A 23930-nucleotide genomic window follows, 5' to 3' on the forward strand; every position below is an offset into this window, starting at 1 on the left:
CAGTTATGAATTCTAGTATTTATCTAATATTTATATCTAGTATTTATCTTGCCACAATCCAGAGCCTCAAATAACAGCAATAACAACAAATAACAAGTTTCAGAACCAAACCTACAGAATATAAACAAAGAATGGCTTCTTTTTCACTAACTCCAAAGCTCGATATTTTAACATAAAGTGCTAATTTGCTTTTTCAGAGACTTTCAAGTTCAAACTCCTCTTAAAATTTGGTTTTCATTCTATAAAGTTTTGACCTTTAGTAAGAGCTTTCAAACTTGAGTATATGATAGAAAAAAAGTATCCAAAATCTAGTTAGTAAAACATCAAATCAGATTCCTTTTCAATGAACCTCAAGACTCTACTGAAATTAGATTTCACTGCCATAGAGAAGAGTCACAAGGATCAAACAGTAACAGGATAAAGGTTGAGGGTTACTGCCTTCCTTCCCTGTTAAAGTATGGGAAGTGCTTGTCATGAGCTGTCATGTAAGAATACATATCTCCCCACTGCTGCTATACACATAAGTAGTTTTCTAAAGCAGAAATGTAATTGTACCTAACACAGTCCATACCTAGTATCATATAATATTGAATCAAGCATGAAATTTTAATTATTGTCACTTTACTCTTATAAATAAGATAAAAAACCAATCCCTATAGTAAATTATTCTCCACAATTTTCATAGTATCAAAAAAAACTATCACTTGGGAACTGAAGTGTTTTTATTGCATGCATTTCTGGCTCTAACAACACCAATCACACTACAACCATATTTAAAAACCAGTTTCATCTAAGAGTCTGACGCTAATTTCTTAAATCCATGTGTCACTTTGAATTACTTCTTTATCAGAAAACTTGAAAACTATCACTTCTGACTAAAAAACCCTGTAGAAGGCTTTAAAATATTAATATATTTAAATAGAAATGGCTATCTTTTTACTCTACTTTTAAAATGTGAATTAAAACACATCTTTCATATCTCCTATATATATGGAAGGTATCTGGTTAGTACATATTTCAGCTTTAACTTATTTCCTCTTATCCACCAGATTCCTTTTATGCTTATGTATCTAAAATTCAGTTTTAATTTAATCTCTTTTTATGTACAAATTAAACTCCAACTGAACTGACAGTTTACACTAAATGTTTCTCAGCAAGTTTAAATATTTACAGTAAATATTTCTTCTGATCTTCAGGAGAATGATTTTCTAAAAGAAATCTCTATCCATTACCTAAGTAAGACTTTATGGTTTTATCTCTTTGTGGCCACGTTATAGGCATGCTTGGGCTTTATTCTCCGATATTTAAAACTACTGTGGTAACTTTCAGATATGCACATAATCCTAGCTGAACAGACACGGTGAATCAACACTCACAGATCTATATTCTGATTAAAAGCTATAGTAGCAATATCTATAATTTAACTCAAATACCATCACTCCCCTGCCCCATGTGAAATTTATTCTACTCATTCACTGGTTCATTTTACAAAAAGTAGTATCATTTGACCTCAGGAACTAAATACAATTCTGAAAAATAATTCCAACACATTGCAAATAATACCATGTATACAATAATAATAAAGTTGAATCGGCTTCATTGCTCCTAGATAACACCAGGCCACCTAATACATAAGAAAATGTGTTAAAATATTTGTGCCACTAAAAAAATACCTATGAACTTTACACAACTATGTTTTTGTACCACTAGATGGCCATCTTTAGATCTGATTAGAGTAGGACTATGAAAATAATCACTGGTGGGAAAGAAAGGATGGTGGAAAAGGAAGAAATGACTACAAAATCAAAATATAAAATATAAATCAAATATACAAATAAAGACTAGGTGAATTGTCATGAAACAGCTGGAGACAATAATATAAAATTCTTCTGTTGTATAAGGTTGTATGACATTTTCTCATTTCCAATAATCCCTCCCCTCCCAAATAAAAAGAAACAGAAAAAACATAAAGCCATGCCACTAACAGATTTTTTCCCCTTCAAGGTACAAGTGTTTCACAAGAGACAATTGGCCTATTTCTGTTGTATTATCCAATTCAATCCAGGGTATCAGTAGCAGCTATAAATACAAATGAAAAGCAGGTTCTTACTCTACCATGTGAACAAAGAGTTGCTAAATAAAGAGAAATCTTACATACTGCTAGATTTAAAATTAACTCTGAAAATAGGAACTATTTCCATGTCTGACACACAAGCTTTTAAAAATTAATGAAAACAGTCAGAAGGTGAAATAAGGAGAAAACAGGGTTACTCACCGTGGAGTAGTTACTGTTTCCTTTTCTGTGTGCAGCTCCCCCAGCAGAGCTGGGTAGTTTCCTGGAGGTGCCAAGAGAGGTTAGCTAGCCCTGCCCCTCATTGCATAAGCAATACATCCTTTTACATATCAATGAAATGGTCTCATTCTTAGACCTTAAGTATGAATTTTTTTGAGTGAAAAGTTAGTAAAAACTGAGATCCTAAGAATGATTTAACAGCTCTATCAGAGGAAAGGGGGCACAAAGTAAAGAAGAAATATTTTGAGATGAAAAATGATGACTCCTCTACCTTGAGTAACCCTGTTTTTTTAGATGTTAGTTTTTTTGCATACTATGATGGCTGGTTAGACCTAAAAGTATTATATAGTGAACTACAAAAGGAAAAATTAATGACAATTTCAGGATTAAAGGCAAGTGTCAAAAATTCCTGCATCCCTGGAAAGATATAATCCAACTTCCACATCTATAAAGGTACAATGGAGTATAAACTATACCACAAATATTTCTCTTTAAACGTTAACTAAAGGTTCCAAGAACAAAACAGATTTTATTTTAAGAATTCAGTAACCCGTGGTATCTGACAAAACTGTTAAAAATTCAAATAGTTTTAAACTGTACTAAACTAAAACAAAAAACAAAAAAGAAACCCTTTAATTACCCTCAAGGACCTTATTATACCCATCCTTTGAAAATACGAAGTTTATAGTAAGTACAAGATATTTAGTAATCCTATATTGCTAAAGGCTCCAAAGTACAATGTGGATACTATTAGGTAGATCATTTACTTTTATACTTAGAACTTAACTTTTTATTTTTTGTCAGTCTCTCATAATAAAGCACAGAAAATAAGTTTTCACATTTAGTAGCCATTTTCCTGAACAATAAGATTTTAAAACCATCCCATATACTCTGTTAGGAACTAAGTTAGATTTTTTTACAGGAAAACTCAGAAGTAAACTAAGCTTCTAGTTTTTCATAACTGCAGTTTTCCAAAAGACATGCAACACAAGGCAAACTTAATACTAAGTAATCTGACCAGAAAAAAAAAAAAAAAAATTACAGCAGCTAGAATATTTTGTATAATTAAGACTTACATAAGAAAAAATTTTTAAAAAGAATCATTTGAGTTGCTATGTGCTTCTAAAAACTGGTCTGGTATTTCAGAAAATGTATGTCTTATAATACCACAGCCAAATTGTTTGTTATTAACAAGAGATACTTCCTAAGCCATCTTAGGCATTGCACTAAAGCATTCATTCCAATTATGTTTCCTTTTCTACCCCATCTAGAATAGCTTCCTTTATTTCCTATGGAGTAACTAATCTATTAAGTCAGAGTTTTCTTTTCCTCTCCTAGTTTCAAATTGACCTGTTGAAAATCTACATGAATTATGCCACAGATATTCTTTCTTCACATTGCCCAGTGTGATTTCGTATCAGAGAACAATGGAACCATCAACTGAAATTATTTTTTATTAATTTTTTCAAATCAATTTAGATTTAGAAGATTTTTAACAATAATTGACCTATATTAGATAAGCATTTTAGAAATTTTAAAGGCTATTTTATTATTTTATGATACTTTGGTGAGAATTAATTTACCATCTGCAAAAAAGTCAAAATGTTACACGTAGGAAATAAATGTAAAAAGTCACACTTTGCCAAAATAAAAGTTCAGATGATGGTGACACCAGTTATAAATTAGAAAGGATTCTATTAAAAACTATTTAAAAGCCAAAGGAAGACTATAAACTCCATCTTTTGGCAATTCAAAGGCAAAGAGCTGCTCATTTATTCTTAATTCTACTTTATAACCAGTATCCTGCATAAACGTATGTAAGTATAAAGAACCCTAAAATACGTATTATCCAATAATTTTGGGGGTGGGGTGGGGGGAGTGGGGGCAGCTGGCCAGTACAGGTATCCAAACCCTTGACCTTGGTGTTACAAGTACCACACTCTCTCAAGTAAGAATAATTAAAAATAATAATAATAAAATTGTAATGTTTTGTTTCATTATTATATACTATAAATATAAGAAAACACTTTATATTTTTATTTTTAAATACATAAACAATATATATTTATATTATTGGGTATATTTTTTATATTACATGATTCTATTTTATTACAGTAAATTTTCACGCTAAACATGAAAATTCTAAAACACAACTTTTCAGTTTAAATTTATCTTCCCATTTCAACTTTTCCGGGAAAAGCCTATAAAAGATACATAGGATCAATTTATAATTTATAATGGATAGTAATGTAGACCAGCAATCTACCTATTTATATTCTATGGCATTCAGAAATTAGTCATAATATATTCTTTTTCTTACTGAAAATACATTTCATTATATAAAAATTGAATTGGCTTTATAATAACCAAATACATGGAACTTTTGTCATGTTGCACATTTATTCCAAAAAATAAAGACTTCTGCTTCAGTTCACTATTATAATGCACATGGTATAAATCGAGCTACATGCTGATGTGAACTGCAAAGTAAACCTCTAAGCCTGCTTAGCTGACCCTTCAGCAGTGCATCCTAATGATCGCTCAACATTAAAAATTTTCTAGTACGAAAGATGCATGCTTTTGCTCTGGAGTTATTAGATTAAACGACCACAATTCTCACTGACAACACCTTGAAGCAGAACTCAATTTACTAAACTCAAGCAGACCTCAAGTAGTAACCTTGTTTGAAACAGCCTTTTGCGTGCCATAAAAAGGTCAGGTTCTTACTGTATTACACATTATTAAGATCACTGAGAAAATCAAAGCAATTCATTTAGGCTTCTCACTTTTATATACTGTTTTAAATTGATCTCTCTTAACAAAAATTAATTTTGGTAAAATTGCTCTTATATAAAGCTGTAAAATTGATGAAAAACATAGGTTCCTTAAAAAGAATTCAGCAAGTTCCTAGGCAAATTTAAAACAGATTTCCTTACCTGAAATGACCCTACCTTTCCTTCTTAAACCCAAAAAATAATCTGAAAAGTTCAATGCCCATAAACAGTTTTTAGTATGAGATAAGTGGGAAATATAGAAAAGTATGATTCCAAACAATGACTATACAGAATATGGGAAAGACAAGTAAGCCAAATTTTAAACCATTCCCTTAAAATTTTTTAAGATTTCTGTTGCAAAATCAGCAAATAGTCCTTCTCTTCATGTTTTTGTTTGCAGGGGGGAGAAGAGGGTTACTTACTCATTTATATGTGGTTTTCATTAACTTGCTCAGTAATGAGATGTTGATGTTGAAAAAAATGATCTTAGTGTATTGAAACTAGCATCTACTTAATCATTAAGCTATTAAGCTAAAGTTATTACATATTGCTGATTTCATTCTAACTCAATTTTATCAGTTTAAATGGTAGTACTAACAATGGATTAAATTGAGATATTGAAAATAACACTACTGTGAAAAGCACTTAAAATCATAAAAGCAAATGGCAGATCTAAAAAGTTCAAAATCATAGCAAATAACATTGAAGAAATTATTTTAAAAAACAAGGTTTTTTTAATGCTACAAAATCCTAAATCAACATTGACTGTAAACCAAAATAAAGCATTTTTCTTTCTTTTTAAAAGAATATCTATTTTACTTAACTCAGTAAGCTAACAGATGAATTTAATATCTCCACACTGATATTTTTAGACTGATTAATATCTAAAGTTACTCTATCCTAGTACCATATGAAAATCTAATAAAGCCTTTAAGAAGTTTAGAGACCTAATCGTGCCTCAGGTATTTCTGACCTAACAATGACAAATAAAAAGATTAAAGTGACAGAGAAACAACAGCAGTAACAAAACCAATAACTCATTAAGTGACTAAGACTTTAAATACATGCCAAATGACAAAATAGTAAAATAAGTAAAGCAGTTATTTTTACTTACAAATTAGTAACTGGCTCTCCTTTCAATGGAGGTAGGAGGTTTCCTGAACCAATTAAACAGTTGTGCACTATACTCAGACTCTGTAGAATATCATCTCTAGAAAAGATAAAAGATATTTTCAAATTTTAGAAGACTCAATCCCTACTTAATAAGCCTTCTAGAGTCTAGGGTGAAGTACAAAAACTTGATCAAGTCAGGATATAGAAAATTAAAGAAAAGAAATGGCAAACATCTCCAGTTAACCAACTTAATTATATTGGGTAATTAAACAGATATTTATTGCTAATACTACCACTTACATTTAAACAGGCTCGAAATAACTAATCACAAGTAACAACAATTAATCGACTGCCATTTGTGAAGTATTTCTGAATTTAATCACCTCTTTACCAAAGATCCCAACAATAATATGAAGGTATGAAGGGGAAATAGTGCTATAGAGGTCTTCCAGATTACTCCATCTTTTAAAAAAGGAACTAGCTAAACATTTACTTCCAAAAACAGTTTAGAGTACTATATAATCAACATTAATCAGTTTGATTTCTTGTTCCTCCAAACCTTTTTCTACTGAATCTGTTTATTCAAGATTTCTGGTGTTTGACACATACTAATTTTCTTACTACTATTTTAGGAACTTTCTAAGGTTCAAACTGTATGTCTAATAATTTCAAATAACTATTTCTTGTTAAAATGCCCATAGGAGAGAAAAAAATAATTTCATAGATATTTCTCTAAGTAACATTAATGTCAATAATGTGAAATACTAAAAAGAAACAACCCAATAAAATCTAAGCTGAGAGTAAAAAAATAGGCATTTCCTTTCAAAGGGGGCATACATACATACATACACTTTCCAAAAGATACACAAGCGAAACTGCTTAGTAGAAGGCTTTATTAAAAACAAACTAGGAAAAAAACCCAGAGTTTTTCTATTTAAAGTGTGTAAATGTTGCCAAATTTTCTAAGTACATTTAAGGCAGATTTTCAAAACACACATAAAAATGAATACATCAGATATGCCATAGATAGAGAAAGGCACAAAAGGTTTTTTTAGTCTGCAACCAAATAACACTAGTTTTGATTATTAAAAAAAACCAACCTAGACATTTCAAGTTCTCCATCCCCACAGTGCTGGAGTTTGATGAGCTCAGGCTGAAGAAAGGAGTCCAACAGATAAAAGGCAAAAGACACTTCTTCTGAAGAAGGAACATGCCACTGGATTCCCAGATTCCACAAGTCCCCAGGTTTACCCCAATCCTAGAAAAGAAGAGAATTTGTTTAGCAAGTTAAGACGTTGAAGAAAACACATATACACACAATTTTAAAGGTTTAAAAGGAAATGTATAAATAATCCAAACCTAAGCTAACAAATAATATGCAAAAAAGTGGCATGAAAACATATTACCTCTTCATTATCACTCCTGAAAAAAGTCTCCCAGAAAAGCCACTCAATATGAGTTTACTATATAAGACTGACAGCAAGCTTATGTGAGGTTATTTAGCTTAGCAATAAAGTTACATGGAACTATGGAGATTAGATGTGGCATACCAAATTGTTTCACATACAAATAGAAAAGAAGAAAACTAGAGTTTTAGCTCCATGCAAAGTGAGACAGAACAATTTTAACACATTCCAATAATAGTTTTAATAATCTATTTTTAAAATAAAAAACAAGTATCTTTATATACAACAGGAAAAAACCACAGTTCGAATCCCTTAGAAAAAGAACCCAATATATCCTTGAACCCTAAATTATTAAAAATGCTTGCCTTGATAGGAAAGTATTCAGATGGAGGCTTCTCAAAGCCACCTGGCACACTGCAGTATTCTGTAGGGTAGATAAGTGTAGTAGAACGAAGAAGATGATGCAAAAGGTTACAGGACAGAGTGTAACCCTGCTTACAGGTTAAATGTAGGGTTCTTTGGAGAATCTTTACAAGCTGCTCCCTATAAGGAAGCAACTTCTTCCCATCCACTCGAGTAATCTAAAAAGAAGAAAAAAACAGTTAAAGATATTTTGGTTAAAATATGAAGAATCAACAATTAACACAAAGTTCAATGCTTAGCCACTTAAAATATAAAATAACCCACGGTAGTAAATGTTTCTTAAAATGACTAATTCATTTTAGGATCATCATTTTAACCGTACTCTAATAATTTATTTTTAAAATCAAAATACATTTTCTGAACTTAGGCTTTCATGTGCCATAGTGACATCTCCTTCAAAAGATCCTAGCTCCTCAAATGGATAAAAATTAAATTTTTGAACTAACATATAAAGAAACTGAAGTCTGATGGATAGCCAAATTTAAAATGTAGAGAGAAAAAAAAGATTTCCCAAATGTTATAAACTTTTCAATTAATGAGTTGTCCATACTCAGTCAAGCAGACTGCTGAACATGCAGTAATCAACAATTACCACACTCCTTTGATGAGAGAATATGAGATATTTTGACTTTCTGCAGCCATATCAAGAAATTTCTAAAACTTCTGACTTTTCAAAAGGTTTAAAGTCAATTTGTGAGAAAGTGCTAAACCCGAAAAGCAAGTCAACATTTTCATAGTAATATTTGTTACTCCAAAGATTTACAATACCTCAGACAAAAGTTGAAGGTTCCATAGTAATTCCTTATCTAGCTCTTCTTCGTTCAATACATCATCATCTAAAAATGGCAAAATAGTATCAGAGAAAAAAACTATGCATCCAACTAAATACATCAGTTTAAAGTATTTCTATTTAATATTTCTAATAGCTGAGGAAAGTCTTTTTCAGGGAGACTTTTTATTTCTTCTTCATGAAGCTAAACTCGCTCCAAAAGGAGGTGGAAACTTAAGTTTCAAGAAAATAAACACAAACCGAGACTTCTGTCTCTCTACCTCTCACAAAATAACTGATTTTTTTTTTTTTTTTTTTTTAAAGATGATCGGTAAGGGGATCCTAACCCTTGATTTGGTGTTGTCAGCACCACGCTCACCCAATGAGCTAACCGGCCATCCCTATATGGGATCCAAACCCACGGCCTTGGTGTTGTCAGCACCACACTCTTCCGAGTGAGCCACGGGCCGGCCCAAAATAACTGATATTTTTGAAGGTAACCTCTGGATGGTTGTTGTATGAAACATATTAGCTTAATAAAGTAAAATTTCTAAGCTATCTGCCAACCAAGGGGCAATTCTACACCAAACTGCAAAATTAAGATATTGCATAGCTTAAAAGAATCTGTTGTCAATAACCAAGTTCTAGAAACCAAGAAAAAAATTTATCTAAAATTATAAAGACAGAATAATGACCTTATGACTTACTCATTGTAAGCTGAGTTATAACACCGCAGCAGTGGGGAACAAACAGCTTCAAAGATTCTTCTGGGCAGCACTAAAAACATGTTTGTATAAATAAATTTTTTTGAAAGGAAATATTGAACAATCACAAAATATACACTAGCACTATTTTCAGTGGCAAATAAGAGATACAAGCAGCTACTGAAAGAACTATGTATTTTAAGTATAACAAGCACTTCTGAAATAATTAACCACTTTAACTTGTTTGCTGAGTCATTAATTTTTCAGTTCAAAACAATAAGCTCACCTTTACAGCAGCACGGCACATGTCTGCCACCATTCGACCTGCTACTCTTGTTTCAAATATATGTGAAACAGAAAAATTAAAAACCTTCTGAAGGGCCACCTGTTAAGATATGTAAGAAATGAAAATATCTAATCAGGATTTTTTAGAAAATTAAACATCTTATGGAACACAAAAGAAAATGATGACTATATTCCAAAAATAACCAAGGAGGCAATATTTAATCATCTGATTTAATAAGATCTGCTTAACAATGTTACATTTGGGTCTAAGAACAATTTTTGCACATTACAGCCAGTGGAAGCAAAATGCAATTTAATTATCTTGTTGGCTAATCCAACATAACAAAGGAAATTTTTTGGAATGTCAAATACAATTTTTATTCTGATAACTACAAACTATAAACATCTAACCCTTAAACTGTAAATTTAAAAAATACAACTGTTTCTTATTCATGGCAGTTATGCTCGATAAAATTGTTGTGAACACTGAACTAGCAAATACTGAACCATTGCTCCTATGGAAAACATAGGATTAGGTTCCTGTGAGCCTCTGGTCACAACATTTTCATCAACTGATCAATACATAATCCTGTTTTAAGTGTGTTTCTGTTTATAGACAACATAATTAATACATATTATTGATTCATTAACATTGAACTGGCAGTCAACAGAACTGATGAAGCCTACCCTGCACATGCATTTTTTCCATTAGGCACAGCACAACTCTCTTATGCTTAGGAACACTAGACCTCAATTCAGCATTAAACTCTTTGGGGCCATTTTTAACAGCAAAATCACCAATGAAAAGAAAGAAAATGTGAAAACATGGCACTAAATAGATTGCGAAAAAGACACCTATTTACAGTAGGAGAGCTAAAACAAGACAACAGAATGTCACCTTATTCGACACAAACTGGGAACGTGTACGTTAGGTAACTCAAATTTTTTGCCACTGTACGTATGTCTTCACAAAAGCATTGATTTGGAGGTTACAAACAAATTTGAACAAGTAAATGGATTTGCAAATACAAAATTTACAAATGAGGACCAACTGCACATCTTTTTTAAACTTTAGTGTGAACGGAAAGGATAAACTGGCATAACAAACACAAAGTAACTTGAAGTTCAATTTTATTTTAAAACATCAAATAAAACTAAAAGATAGGAAGTTGATTTTTTGCAGCAATGCTCTCTTACCATAAATATTTCTTTGGAACATTGTGTGAGGATTGTACTAAATGTAGAAGACAGACCTAATTCCACCAAACTCTCCAAGTGAGTCATTTTCTCAGTTTCTGTCTCTTCTCTAGTTTGCTCCAATGTGCTACTTTCTATAAGTCCAAAGCATCTAAAAAATCCAAACAAAGCATAATTTTAGCAACTGAAAACTGGCTTAACATTTTTGATGGTGATTAGATAAGTCTCTACTATTATGACTATTCAAGTGATAGTTACTTAATTTGTACATGACCCACAAATCAATTGTCCTTTTGTAACTTCAGAAGCATCAGCATTGGGAAGTAGCTAAATAATAATGCAGAGAGAAACTAAGGTTTCTGGGACAGGACAGTCATTTTCTTGAACGTTAGATAAAAGAGCAGGTCTACAAGCTCACCTGTCCATAAACTGTAAGACGAAATCCTCAAATTCAGCTGTGGCTGAGCAAAGTTCTCGTTCTACCTACAACATTCCAATGTGAGAAAATTACAAGTAGCCTTTGATTTTTTTTCCCCTCTGAATTAACAAAACTCAATTATGGCCTAACAAGTAAATCTAATACTAAATGATTATATTGGGTACTGCACCATTACCACATATCAATTTATAATAATCTGATCTACTACTTTCTAGGAAGCAAAATAAGAAGTAATTAACATATTTTACAAGAGCCAAAAACAGAAGTCAAGCATCCATCTTTTATTATAAATTACAGTTTTCAAACTGCTGGTATATATATAAAGGATAGTCTCTCACTACTTGAACATCAAAATGACAGAAGTCAAGAAACACACTTGCAATAAAGAAAACAGTTCTAAAAGAACTAGACGCTAATGAAGAAAATCTCTCTTCATTAGATGCCGATCCCCTGGACAGATAATTCCTAATAAAAAATGATGGAAAAACAAAACACCACCATCTTTTCTTAAGAAAACATTAAAAAGTGACAGAAAATTGAAATGCACCTCCATATGTTAGTTGTTACAGAAATGGCCCACTTTTGATCCACCTTCTATGGTGGATTCTCTGCAGCCTATCTTATTATCTGGTCCTCCAATTACACCATTCTGGTCACAAAATAGTAACTTTTCTTTGCAAATCTTATCCAAAGTTGTTTCAAAACTATGAAAAATAACTATGCATATACAATAAGAATCAGAACTCAGTAAACTTTTATAACCAGAAAGCATCCTTACTTCTGTGAGGTCATTTCTTTCTTGCAGTACAGATGAACAATCAACTAAAGGCACCAGAGTAGAAAATGTTGCTATAAACTGGAATGTGATCTGTGGGAAGATGCAAAGGATTTTCAACACTAATTACATAATTCTGATTCAAAAATACAGGTACTACCATAAGCTACAGTAAAGTACTCAAATAAATTATCTTGAGGGAAATCCCACAACAATCTTTCTGAGTATTTTTCACTTAGAACTGAACATTTTAAGAATCCTCAGGGCTGGCTAGTTAGCTCTGTTGGTTAGAGCACAGTGTTGATAACACCTAGGTCCAGAGTTCGATTCCTGTTACTGGCCAGCCACCGGCCGCCCCCCCTCCAAAAAAATGTTTCATAATTATCTAGCTGATACGTTAGTAATTAAGTTACTCTAAATTTATTTTCATACAGTTATTTACTAAGTTTAAGAACAAAGTTCTCCAATACTGAAAAGTTACTTTGCCTTCCACTTAAAAATGTAACATTAAGGGTAAACAGAAAATGCTAATGCAGAAACTAGGCACCAGGGAAGAGAGCAGATGGGATAAGTTAAGAGAAGACGTACGTCTTCTGGCATTTTATATTCAGTAACTTTTCACCACACTCCCTTTGTCACTACCATAGAAGAAGTAAAGTGCAAGTGATCACATGCTATGATTTTTAGCATTTCTGTTTAAGAAAAATAGTAAATATATAATGAGACTTAAAACATCAAATGATCATTAAATGTATACAGGTTACAGCAAATATCTTACGAAGGAAAGCATTACATAGACCAACTGTCCACGATCTAAATTTAGGTATGTACACATATAATGCTGTTACCATTAATAGACTTTACACTGAACCGTGTTATAGAGGGTGTCTGAAGAGAAATTTAAAAGATGTTCATTTACACAATTATAACTTAAATATAAACAAAATCATCAGTATGCTCACCATGCATTTACTAAAGTCATTTGGATCCACCCCAGGCAATGCCCTCATCAACAGAGGTAGCATGTGTGTTGGACCTTCAGGAAACCATCTGCCCCCTGATACCAAACTGCGGGCTACTCCAATTACACAACTTAAAGTAGCTGTGAGCTGGTGAGGTTCTGTTAATGTCTCTAGAGCAGGATATGTTCTATAGTATGAAAACAGAATTTTAAAAGTTTTGATCACAGATAAACATATATAATACATTAAATATATTAAATTCATGAACTACATTTTGGCTTAAAGATTTATAGTCAGAGGGAAGATGTGCTATCAAAGTCAACAGAATTACACAAAGAAAGGACTATTTATTGCATGTTTCCCTAATCCCCTGCTACCTCACTACCTTTCTCTGAGCAAATTCTACAGTGAAAAAGAACATAAACTGATAGACTTTGCACTGTTTTCGCTGTCTTAATCCACATCATACTAATCTAATGGTCAGTGATTATTAGAATTCAGGAATAACAATACAAATACACCCCCCTCCCTTTTATAGGAAAAACAATCTTACTAAAATGCTGAAATTTCTCCTGTTTTACACTTTTAAAAAGACCTGTACTTTTAAATTGCAAATCAGTTATCAGAAACATATAAGAATATTTTCTGACACTGTTTTAAAAATTTATTTTTAAACTGGGGGAATAAGACAAATGCAATCTTTGATCACTAAGAATTTAAGAGCCAAGGACATTCACTGTGACTCAGTGATTTCATTTCTGAGAATCTATCTTACAGGGGGGAAAAGTCTAAAATACAGTCATTTTAAATTCCATTTAAAAGGGCCGGCTCGTGGCTCACTTGGGAGAGTGTGCTGCTGATAACACCAAGGCCACAGGTTCAGATACATATATAGGGATGGCCGGTTAGCTCGCTCGGGAGAGCGTGGTGCTGATAACACCAAATCAAGGGTTAAGATCCTCTTACCAGTCATCTTTTTATAAATAAATAAATAAATAAATAAATTCCATTTACGCACACACGCACACACGCACGCACGCACGCACGCACGCACGCACACACACACGATAAAGGAAAATTTCATTATATATTGAATGGGAAAAAGGAGGATTTATAACTAGGATAAAAAATAACCAAACCGGGCCGGCCCGTGGCTCACTCGGTAGAGTGCGGTGCTGATAACACCAAGGCCACGGGTTCGGATCCTATATAGGGATGGCCGGTTTGCTCATTGACTGAGCGTGGTGCTGACAACACCAAGCCAAGGGTTGAGATCCCCTTACCGGTCATCTTTTTAAAAAAAATAAAAATAAAAAAATAACCAAACCTACCAGAGACTGGGAAGGGAGTGGGGCTGGGGGAAGGGGGGAATGAGAAATGGTGGACTAATGGATACAAAACTATGCTACCTACCCTACATGAATCATTGCACAGTATATGTATGTATTGAAACAACACACTGTATCCCACAAAAATGTGTAAGTAAATGTTAAAATTTAAAGAAATAAAAAATAAGCAAACCTATGCTTATTTTAAAAGATGAAGAAAACATACTAAATTCTTTAATGGAGGCTATATTTGCAAATGAAAAACTAAGTGCATAAAACTTCTCTAAATTTTTAAGGGTTTTGCTTTTATAAAAGAAAAAATCTTCAAAAAAATAGTCACGCCACTTAAAACAGCACAAAATTACAATTCAAAGTCTTTAAAAATGTCATTGTATTGTCAATTTTGTCTATTAAATATTCATCTTGGCCAAGTATACAATATCACTGATACTAAATTTGACCAAAAATTGAGGACTAAAGAAAAATGTCATGGACATATGTATTTGTATTTATGAGCTTTCTTCTTTTTATTAAAAATTTACATCACGGGCCGAGCCCGTGGCGCACTTGGTAGAGTGCTGCGCTGGCAGCGCGGCAACGCTCCCGCCGCGGGTTCGGATCCTATATAGGACTGACCGGTGCACTCACTGGCTGAGTGCCGGTCATGAAAAAAGGACCAAAAAAAAAAAAAAAAAAAAAAAAAATTTACATCACTATTCATAATTAATCACCTAAAACACTCTGAAATAAGGCAAAACAAAGGGGAAGTAAAGAAACACCAAAACACCCCAAACTTCAAAATTTTACCTATGCAAAACAGATGAATTCCCTCTTCTCCAGGGAGTATCAAGGGACCTGTCATTGACCATTAGCTTCTACTACCTCATGGAGACCAAGTAGCAAAGAATATGGGGGAGGGGATTGTTGAAGATCTCCATATAGGAGAAACGGACTACCTTCCCACTCCATTTCCTAATTAAGTTCTATGTGTTCGCAGAGTTTCAGTCCCCCAATATGTGTACACGAAAATAGGAGAGGTTGGGAAAGCAAGGTACAACCTAACTTGAATATTTATTGGCAACAAGGGCAGGGTGAGATGTAACATAAGCAACTAAAATTTACAGAAGATGGAGCTCCATTTTGGTCTTTAAGAGGGTACCCTTCCTCAAGTAAATGTGACCAATACTCAGTCAGAAAATAGGCTGTGGTCTGGATTCTACCACTATGGACCTTGGACAAATTTTTATAAAACTTAATTGTTAGATCCTTCTGGGCTTGAAAATCTAATTTCTTCCTCTACTTTTGACAAAGACATTTAGAGAGAAATCATAAGGTTCAAGTTCAGGCAGCAGAGAAAGCAAAGGCACACAGAAAGCTTAAATAATTTGGTCCTAAACACTCAAAAAATTACAAGCAGTTCCCTCTTGGAACGCACACCAGGCCTATATTGTGGCAGTGACTAGGCAAGCAGAGAGCAATTTTTGTTACTTTTTCAACATACAAAAACAAAATGAATGCAGTACAATTTACACTGTAAAAACAATACACCTAAGATTATACAAAACATGAAAATTTTATTTTTTAATTTATCTTTATTGATAACAAAATTTTCTTCTGTATCACTGATCCTAAGAAATAAGAGAAATCCAAAATCACCTTTGCTGCCTTGTTCACAGTACTTAAGGGCACTCACTAAAATTTTCATGAAAAACCAGCCAGATCTTAATTTATGAGCAAAAAAACTTAGGTAACTAAAATGTTCAAATAATCTAAAATACTTGTTACCCATTTCATTTCAATTTTCTTTTTCTCTCCAATAAGCCCTTATCAAGTAACCAATCATTATGTTAAAATGTCTTACTTCTCCTCTAGGAACACGAGGTAAGCACCAAAAAATCAAAGCAAACCACAAAAAGAAAAAAAAAAAAAAAGAGAGAGAGAGAGAGAGAAAGAGAGAAGTAACCAGAACAGAAGAGGAGAGGGAGGATTTGACAAAACATGTAAAGCGACACTTACCTTTCAAGTACAGGGGGTATTACTAACTCAGGTCTCATGAGTGCAAGATTCTGCAGAGCCTGGGCTGCTTCTAGACTACCAGTTTTGCTAAACATAGCCAGGAGGACAGGCTGAATAATGCATTGTACAAAGTCTGTAACATCTTGATCAGTAAGCTTATGGCTATCGGGCACAGGAGTTAACCAAGAGGGCTTTTTGTATCTTTCACGATGCAATCTTCTAACAACACTGTTTGGCAACCGCTGAAGTAGTTTCATTAACTTGTTCTGGGGACACAGAAGCAAAAAATTCTAGGTATGTTCTGCTTTCCCACACAGACATTCATGGTTCTCTCAAGAAAAGATTTTAAAATAACACCTGTTACTACCTTATTACAATGACCTGCACAGCATAACTAGATAGAATTAAAACACTTAACAATTAATTATTGATAATAACTAATAAAAATGAATTTTTTCCATTACACAAAAAGCCATTTTAACTGGGCAACTTTAAAAAACAAATGACAGTGGGCACGATAAAACTGAAAAGACAACTCTGTGCTTTTGTGGCATTTTTGTTACTATTTTGTTGCCAAAATGTGGCATTTTGTCTCTAGTTAGCACACCAGCATTGTCTTATTTCTCTATGTTCTACAAACATAATAACTTAATTTGAGCTCAATCATTTACATATAGCCAAAGCTTATTATGAAGCACAGAAAATGTGCTTCATATATGGCGGCATCTTTTAAGATTCCAAAACCTACAGTGCAAAATGAACACACACTCACCAGCCAGCGCCCATTATTTGAAGGATGGTAAAAAGATGTGATGCTGTTAAACAAACCAGCTAAGTGTTTTTGCACTAGCTTACTTGGTCCACCCTGTCCAGATAAAAAGAGTAAAAATGTCAGTACCCACAGTATACTGTAAAAATAAAGGGGCAACAGGCCCAAGCTTTTATATTAAGTCTCTAACATGGTTCACATTCATCCTGCTGACAAAAACCAATTCTACCTCAAAATAAGAGCTGAAAATAATTCCCCAACAAACTTCATGCAATCAATTCAAACCATTCTACTAATGATAAGGACAACTTAAACCAAATTATAAAGTTAAAAAGATATCTTTCTACTTAGGATAACAGTATTATTTCACAGTTCTGTGGTCAAATAACTTAGATAGCAAAATTTATCACTGAGATTATTATCTTAAAACAACCAAAAATGGTAGCCTCAGGCATAAAAAGCATTTCTCAAATGACTAAGCGAAATTTTCATTAAACAAAACGGAGAGGGGAAATTTACCTAAATGTTTAAAATGATCAAACTTGTTATATTTAACCACATTTTGACTCAAAGAAAAATATTTTTATTTATTGATCTATTGTCAAAACCAAATAAACAAACAAAACAACCAATCAAACAACAATAACATAACTTGCGAGAAAAATGACCTAGCTTTTATCTTATCAAGTTGAACAGCCCTGGGATAAAGGACTACAACTTGCCCTTGAAACCTCCTATCTGTCTCATGATGAATCTTCTTTCAAGAAATAGCACAGACCTAAGATAAAAGTCAAATTACATTAGGAACATGCTTTTCTGCTGAAATTCATGTTCATGTTTCCCAATCTAGTAACTAGAAAAGGACAACCACTCAAAGAGATCAAAATTCTAACACAATAATTAGCATTATTGATTTTTTATTATATTTTCACATTTAACACAAAATGAAGCTGCCAATGAGAACTGTGTCAGAAAGCAGAGCAAAATTACCTCAAATAAGGCTAATACTAACCACTATCCAATTCTGTGCCCCCAGCCCCAAATGAGTTTCAATTCATTGCTTATGCAAAACAGCAAACATCCAAATGTTTTTGCTTTTATTGAATATTAGGGAAAAAAATGGGATTTTCCCTGTGTTTAACAATAAAATGGCAAAATCAGGGGAAGCTTGAATTTCTCTTGTTTTATTTTACAATGAAATTTAAGAGGTAAACCTTTAACAACCATTCTGTTTTTTCCACAGAAACAAGCTAATGTTAAATACAGAATAATTCAAAGAGGAGACAGCTATAGAAGCAATATATGAATGATAAGCCAGAAAACTATAATACAAAGTTGTTCTAATATCCTTACTTGAAAGATGACACTGAAATCGAAGCTTATGGATATACTTTTATTTTTCTTCAATGATGGCAGTGAAATGATCCTTCATATCTCTGCCTTCACTAAGATTACTTTGCTAATATGCTTTGTGTGCAGCGTAATGTTTTATGTGAACATTAACAGTGAATGAGTAATGGAGTTTCTGAGCATATGCAGAATTCAGAGTTCTAATCCTACCCTGAGAAAGTCCTTTTATCTATGAGTTTGCTTCCTGGTCTGTAAAAATGGTAGACATTTTGAATCCCTCAAAACTCTTTTTTTACTCTACTTTTAAGGTCCTTTGGTTAGGGAGACATAAATGGTACATTATGACTACATTTTGGATCTGATAAATATGAGCTTACTACATCAGAAATATCCAAGAATCAAGTAACATACCAAGCCACTAATATGAACTTCTGTGATATATAAAATTTTGTATGGTTAATGCAAAATGGGGGAAAATAATATAAAACAAATAAAATATATTGCAAACCATCATGGCGGTGATCCATATTACAGCATGTCCTATATCATAAGCATTTGTTAAAAACCTTGGGACTAACACTTGACTACTTCCCACTGGGAGGTTCAAGCTTCTCAGAATTCTCGTAAATATCTTTAAAAGAAAAAACAAATTAATAAATAAATATTTACAGGTATCAAAGTAATTCCTTAAATAACTTTAGTAACTGTTATATATTACTGTTATTGAATATATTCTCATTTTATCATGGGAGTTTTTAAGCAAAATTATATACTGTTTAGTAACTTGCTTTATTCTTTAAAAATTACATATAAATGTTAATATACAAATTGTATGACACTCTGAGGTCACAGGCACATGAATATGAAGAGGCTATGTCCAGGTACTCAAAAACACAAACGAGATATTTATAGTTAAACATCAAAGGGCAAAATGTAGATACTGATGTTGTAAACATGAAATATTGACTCCTTTCTCCCTTTCTAAACACACAAATTATTTTTCCTATGCTCCCATTCCATGCAAAGGATGTAGAACAGCACCAAACTCAAAGACAAATATCTTCTATCAGATTATTTTCCCTGTCAAAATTTGTTTTTGTTTTTTTGTTTTGTTTTGTTTTGTTGGCAGCTGGCCAGTATGGGGATCTTGACCTCAGTGTCATAACACCATGCTCTAACCAACTGAGCTAACTGGCCAGACCCCTCTCAAAATTTTAATGCTGACTTGATTCTTTTCCCTAAGAATTTGAATCTTAATCAGTCACTTAATAACTGCATTTAGTAAAATTAAATTTATATTTTAAATCTGTCATTACTAAAAAATATGGGCCCAAATGTGGGAAAAAACTACTCCTCAATTAGTTTCTAACGGCAAACAAATGAAGACAGCACAAGCAAAGGCACAGTATTTGCCTTCTGCTGCTCCCCAGCCCCGCTCTAATGGCAGTGTGTGCATCAGAATCACCCGGATGCTCCACCCCAGCCTTATTAACGCTCCACAGGTGACTCTCCTGAAGGTGAAATAATACCAAGGATGCAATGTTAAGACACACTGCACCTGTAGACACTCTAGCTTTGTTTACTCTAGAAAAATATACAAATATCATGTGATCTAAGAAGTGGGAAACACTCTAGAGTAGCAATCAAATACAATACACAGTTTGCTAGAAGGGATGAATGTATGACACCCTTAATACATAATATATTTAGTACTTTCCAAATTATTCACTCCGAAACTTATAGCTTGTATCCTGTATATGTAAGACAAAAATGACATACTTAGGATACCTTGGTATGTTCCAATTACCTTTTGAAAACAGATGACCCATCCCTGTAAATTATTTACATATGTTTTTAATAATTGTCAAAATATCTTACATGGCGCTTGGAATTAGAGTACAAAAAATATACTTCTCCTTTATGACATAAAGTTTATGTCAGTGCTATTGTATTTATGTTCAAATGTTCTTAATTACCTTTGGTACATATGGATCCCAATCTATGTACCCTATATTATCTGTAGCCAATCGAGCAAAGAGATTTACCAATTGCTGAAAGTAAAAAAAAAAGAGTTAATACATTTGTTGGTGTTCTCAAGTGTCACAGTCACGCCCCTCATCCATTTGTTCTTTTCAACAATCATTATCCCAGCTTAATTTAATATATAGTTCGTGATTTAGTTTTTAAAAAGCTTCCAAATTTAAGGTCGGATTCATGTCATCAATTTAAAAATCAACTGCAGTTAAAATGCTTCTAAGAAGGAGAATAACAAAGCACCATCCACGATGCAAACAGAAAATTTTAATCTAACAAATATATAGAAAACATCCTCTGTCTGTCTGGCACCATGCTAGGATAGGTACCAAAAACAAACAAGAGACTCTTACATTTCATGCATTTCACAATACATGCTCATACGTCTACATATGGAGAAAACCAGAGTAAATGTCTACTTCTATTAGAATACTATAAATAAAATGAAAAGGAATTGATCACAACATTGCTAACAGCCAATTCTAATGAACTGAAGTTACTTATCAAATGATCTATTTATTTTCAAACTAAAAAGCATAGGAGGAAAAAAAAATAATAATAATGAGATACTCACCCCCTCCCACTGTGGGAGATTTTGCACTGAAACCCAAAGGCCAATTAATTCATCAAACCAAAGTCTGAAGAAGAAAAATGTTGTTATGAATAGCAAGTGATTATAGAAAGTGGTTCAAAGCCAGGTATCCTTTATATTTTTTTTAATCTATTATTCTTACTGATAACTACACAACCTAGAAAAAATAATACTGAAAGTTACAAACTTAACGGAACAAAGGAGTCTTTCTTGTCTGAATATTCCCTTTCCAATTTATTTATGCTAAAAATGTAATCTCATCTACCCATCTTCCACTTCATTGTTAAATTATCATCATCCACTCCTATCTAGCAACTGTTTACAAGTTTCTCTTTCCTCTCCCCTGACTTTCTCATTTATCTTTAATGTTTTCTTGTTACAACCTGTTGTCACAATTCTCCCTTTCTTTCTCTCCTGATTTCTTAAATTAAAACTCTCATCTTATTTGGATTGTAATATAAGCATTATTTTCTCTTTATTTACAATCTTATATTTAACTCTTTTAGCCTTTATTATTGCTTTAGTAGTTTGTATATCTATATTTCCTGCTATATTCTAGAAATTGTCAAGATACGTATATACTTACCTAAAACCTTTATGATGAAGTTCTGGAGGGAGGGAGGTAGGAAGAAATATTTCAAAATAAGTGATGGCCTTTTGCATTGTTACATCAAAAGGGCACATCAAAGGCCTCCATTCTTCTAGCATTTCAGCTGTGGCATCTGATGGAAAATATCTAATAAAAAAGAAGGTTTTTATGCATCTGATCACTGACTAAAAGCTCTAAAACAGCAATATATTATTGACAAAAAAGGGGGAGGAGAGGAACGGATTTCATAAGATACATTACGCAGTACAAATGTGTTAGCTCACAATAAACACACATTTTTACAACACTAAAATAAATATCTCATTACACTTAGAATAAGGTAAATTCTCCCCATTTAAGGAACTTTTAAAAAATGCTATAAAGTTGGTAAAACCCAGATAAAATACAATCACTCAAATTAACTACAAAGTTAAATAAGCTTATTGTTTTTACTTCCTTTGTGCTATGTAATAGCAATCAAAAAGATCTTGTCATATTGAATCCAGTCTATATCAGAAATGGATAATCAGTAAGTGAAAAAGAGAGCATCAGCCCAGGAATCTCTAAGCATTTTTGGATAAAAACCATTTACTCTCACTGCACCACACAGCCCTCCCGTATACAAGGGAGGACAGGACTCGATGATCTGGTCCTACAGGTGCTAATATTCTGCAATTTTGTGAAACAGGTAGAAGCATTCCTGGGATAGAGGAGATTTACAAAAATTAAAATCCAAAGTGTGCACATTTACACACAAAACAAAGATGAACAGATAAAGAGGACATGTGTATAATTAATAAATACCCTTAAGAGGTTTAAAATAAGAAGAAAACTGCAAATGAGAAATCTGATTCTTCCCAAAGAAGTTGGGAAACCCCTCCATATACACTTATAGGTTTGGTTTACATGTCTTATTATTAATCGTATTATAACTTCATACACTAGTGTTAATTAAAATTCACACTTGACTCCTTTCCTTTATCTGAAAATTAAAACTACACTTCTAATAACACTTCTGTTGAGTTCACCAAGCATTTATAAGCCAGGTCTTTGTGTAACGAGTTAGAATTTGAAAAAACAAACAAACAAACAAAAAAACACCAAACTATGTTCTGCCTTCAAGAAACTCATACATCAATTCCCCTTCATAATTTTTCTGAGTCAACTGTTAGCCCAGTAATCCAAAATCAAAACTTGGGAGTTCTATGAATTACCTAAGAACCAGTAAGTACCTTGGTGATAATCAAGTTTCCAGTGAGGAAACACAGGCCAAGAGAGTAACTGCTTAGCACAAACTGAAACTGCTCATTGATAGCTTATGACTCAGGTTAGACCTTAAGCCTCTTAACAGGGAGACATCTTAAAAATACACTTGCCCAGTACTGGGCAGTATAGTAGGTCAGCAATAAATATCTGATTTATAAAAATACTTAGTTACTAAGTAAATAAGACTCATATTACATGCATGTGATAAATATAGGGCTTTCCATTCAAAAAGAATAACCTGATACCAAGAACAAGAAAATAGTTCAAGTACATAAAATTCGACTGTAAGTTTTTAAACTCAAATTCTACCCATATTCACCTTTAATTTTACAAATATGGGATATTTAAAGTTAAATATTCTCCTAGAAGAGAACACATAAAAAAAGGTTTGTCATTACTCATATTTTAATTCAATGCCTATAATGCTCATTTTGGAAAATATTTTCGATCTGAATAAAACAACAATACTCTAGAAAAGCCTTTCAAATAAAGATGATTACATGTAAATTATGGTATTCTTACTTTATAATAAATGACTTAAAGTTTTTTAAATTTATAAATAAAATGTGAAAAATTAAGCTTAAGAGTTGGAAATGATATGCTGTGCTCAGTGACTAACATCACAATGTCAGAAAGTATTTATACCTTTAATTTCCTCTTCAAAGCATACTAAAAACGGGGGAAAAACCTACAGAAACACAAGATACTTTATAAATTAAGAAGCTACTTACGGTCGGCAGCTTTTCACGAGTGTTTTGAGAACATTTTCTACAGAACTGGGGGGGAAAGCCATTTGATAAATTAGACTGGTGTATTTTAAGAACACATCTAATTAATTAATAAATA

General features: G+C 32.7%; 1 protein-coding gene across 3 annotated transcripts in view; it reads right to left on the reverse strand.

The window, feature by feature from the left end:
• Positions 1-23930, reverse strand: part of PSME4 (proteasome activator subunit 4) — an 86664-nt gene that overhangs the window by 37774 nt on the left and 24960 nt on the right. For all 3 annotated transcript variants that reach the window (XM_063077580.1, XM_063077583.1, XM_063077581.1), the window contains exons 4-20: positions 23816-23860; positions 21816-21965; positions 21212-21275; positions 20580-20654; positions 19112-19234; positions 17257-17349; positions 16485-16750; positions 13141-13327; positions 12182-12271; positions 11383-11447; positions 10965-11115; positions 9769-9867; positions 9486-9555; positions 8778-8845; positions 7952-8167; positions 7281-7438; positions 6182-6277 (exon numbers count right to left, since the gene is read on the reverse strand). In XM_063077580.1, coding sequence (XP_062933650.1) covers positions 6182-6277; positions 7281-7438; positions 7952-8167; positions 8778-8845; positions 9486-9555; positions 9769-9867; positions 10965-11115; positions 11383-11447; positions 12182-12271; positions 13141-13327; positions 16485-16750; positions 17257-17349; positions 19112-19234; positions 20580-20654; positions 21212-21275; positions 21816-21965; positions 23816-23860 — 2016 coding nt within the window. The remainder of the gene's footprint in view (positions 1-6181; positions 6278-7280; positions 7439-7951; positions 8168-8777; positions 8846-9485; positions 9556-9768; positions 9868-10964; positions 11116-11382; positions 11448-12181; positions 12272-13140; positions 13328-16484; positions 16751-17256; positions 17350-19111; positions 19235-20579; positions 20655-21211; positions 21276-21815; positions 21966-23815; positions 23861-23930) is intronic.

The sequence above is a fragment of the Cynocephalus volans genome, chromosome 14, assembly GCF_027409185.1.
Source record: "Cynocephalus volans isolate mCynVol1 chromosome 14, mCynVol1.pri, whole genome shotgun sequence".
NCBI lineage: Eukaryota > Metazoa > Chordata > Mammalia > Dermoptera > Cynocephalidae > Cynocephalus > Cynocephalus volans.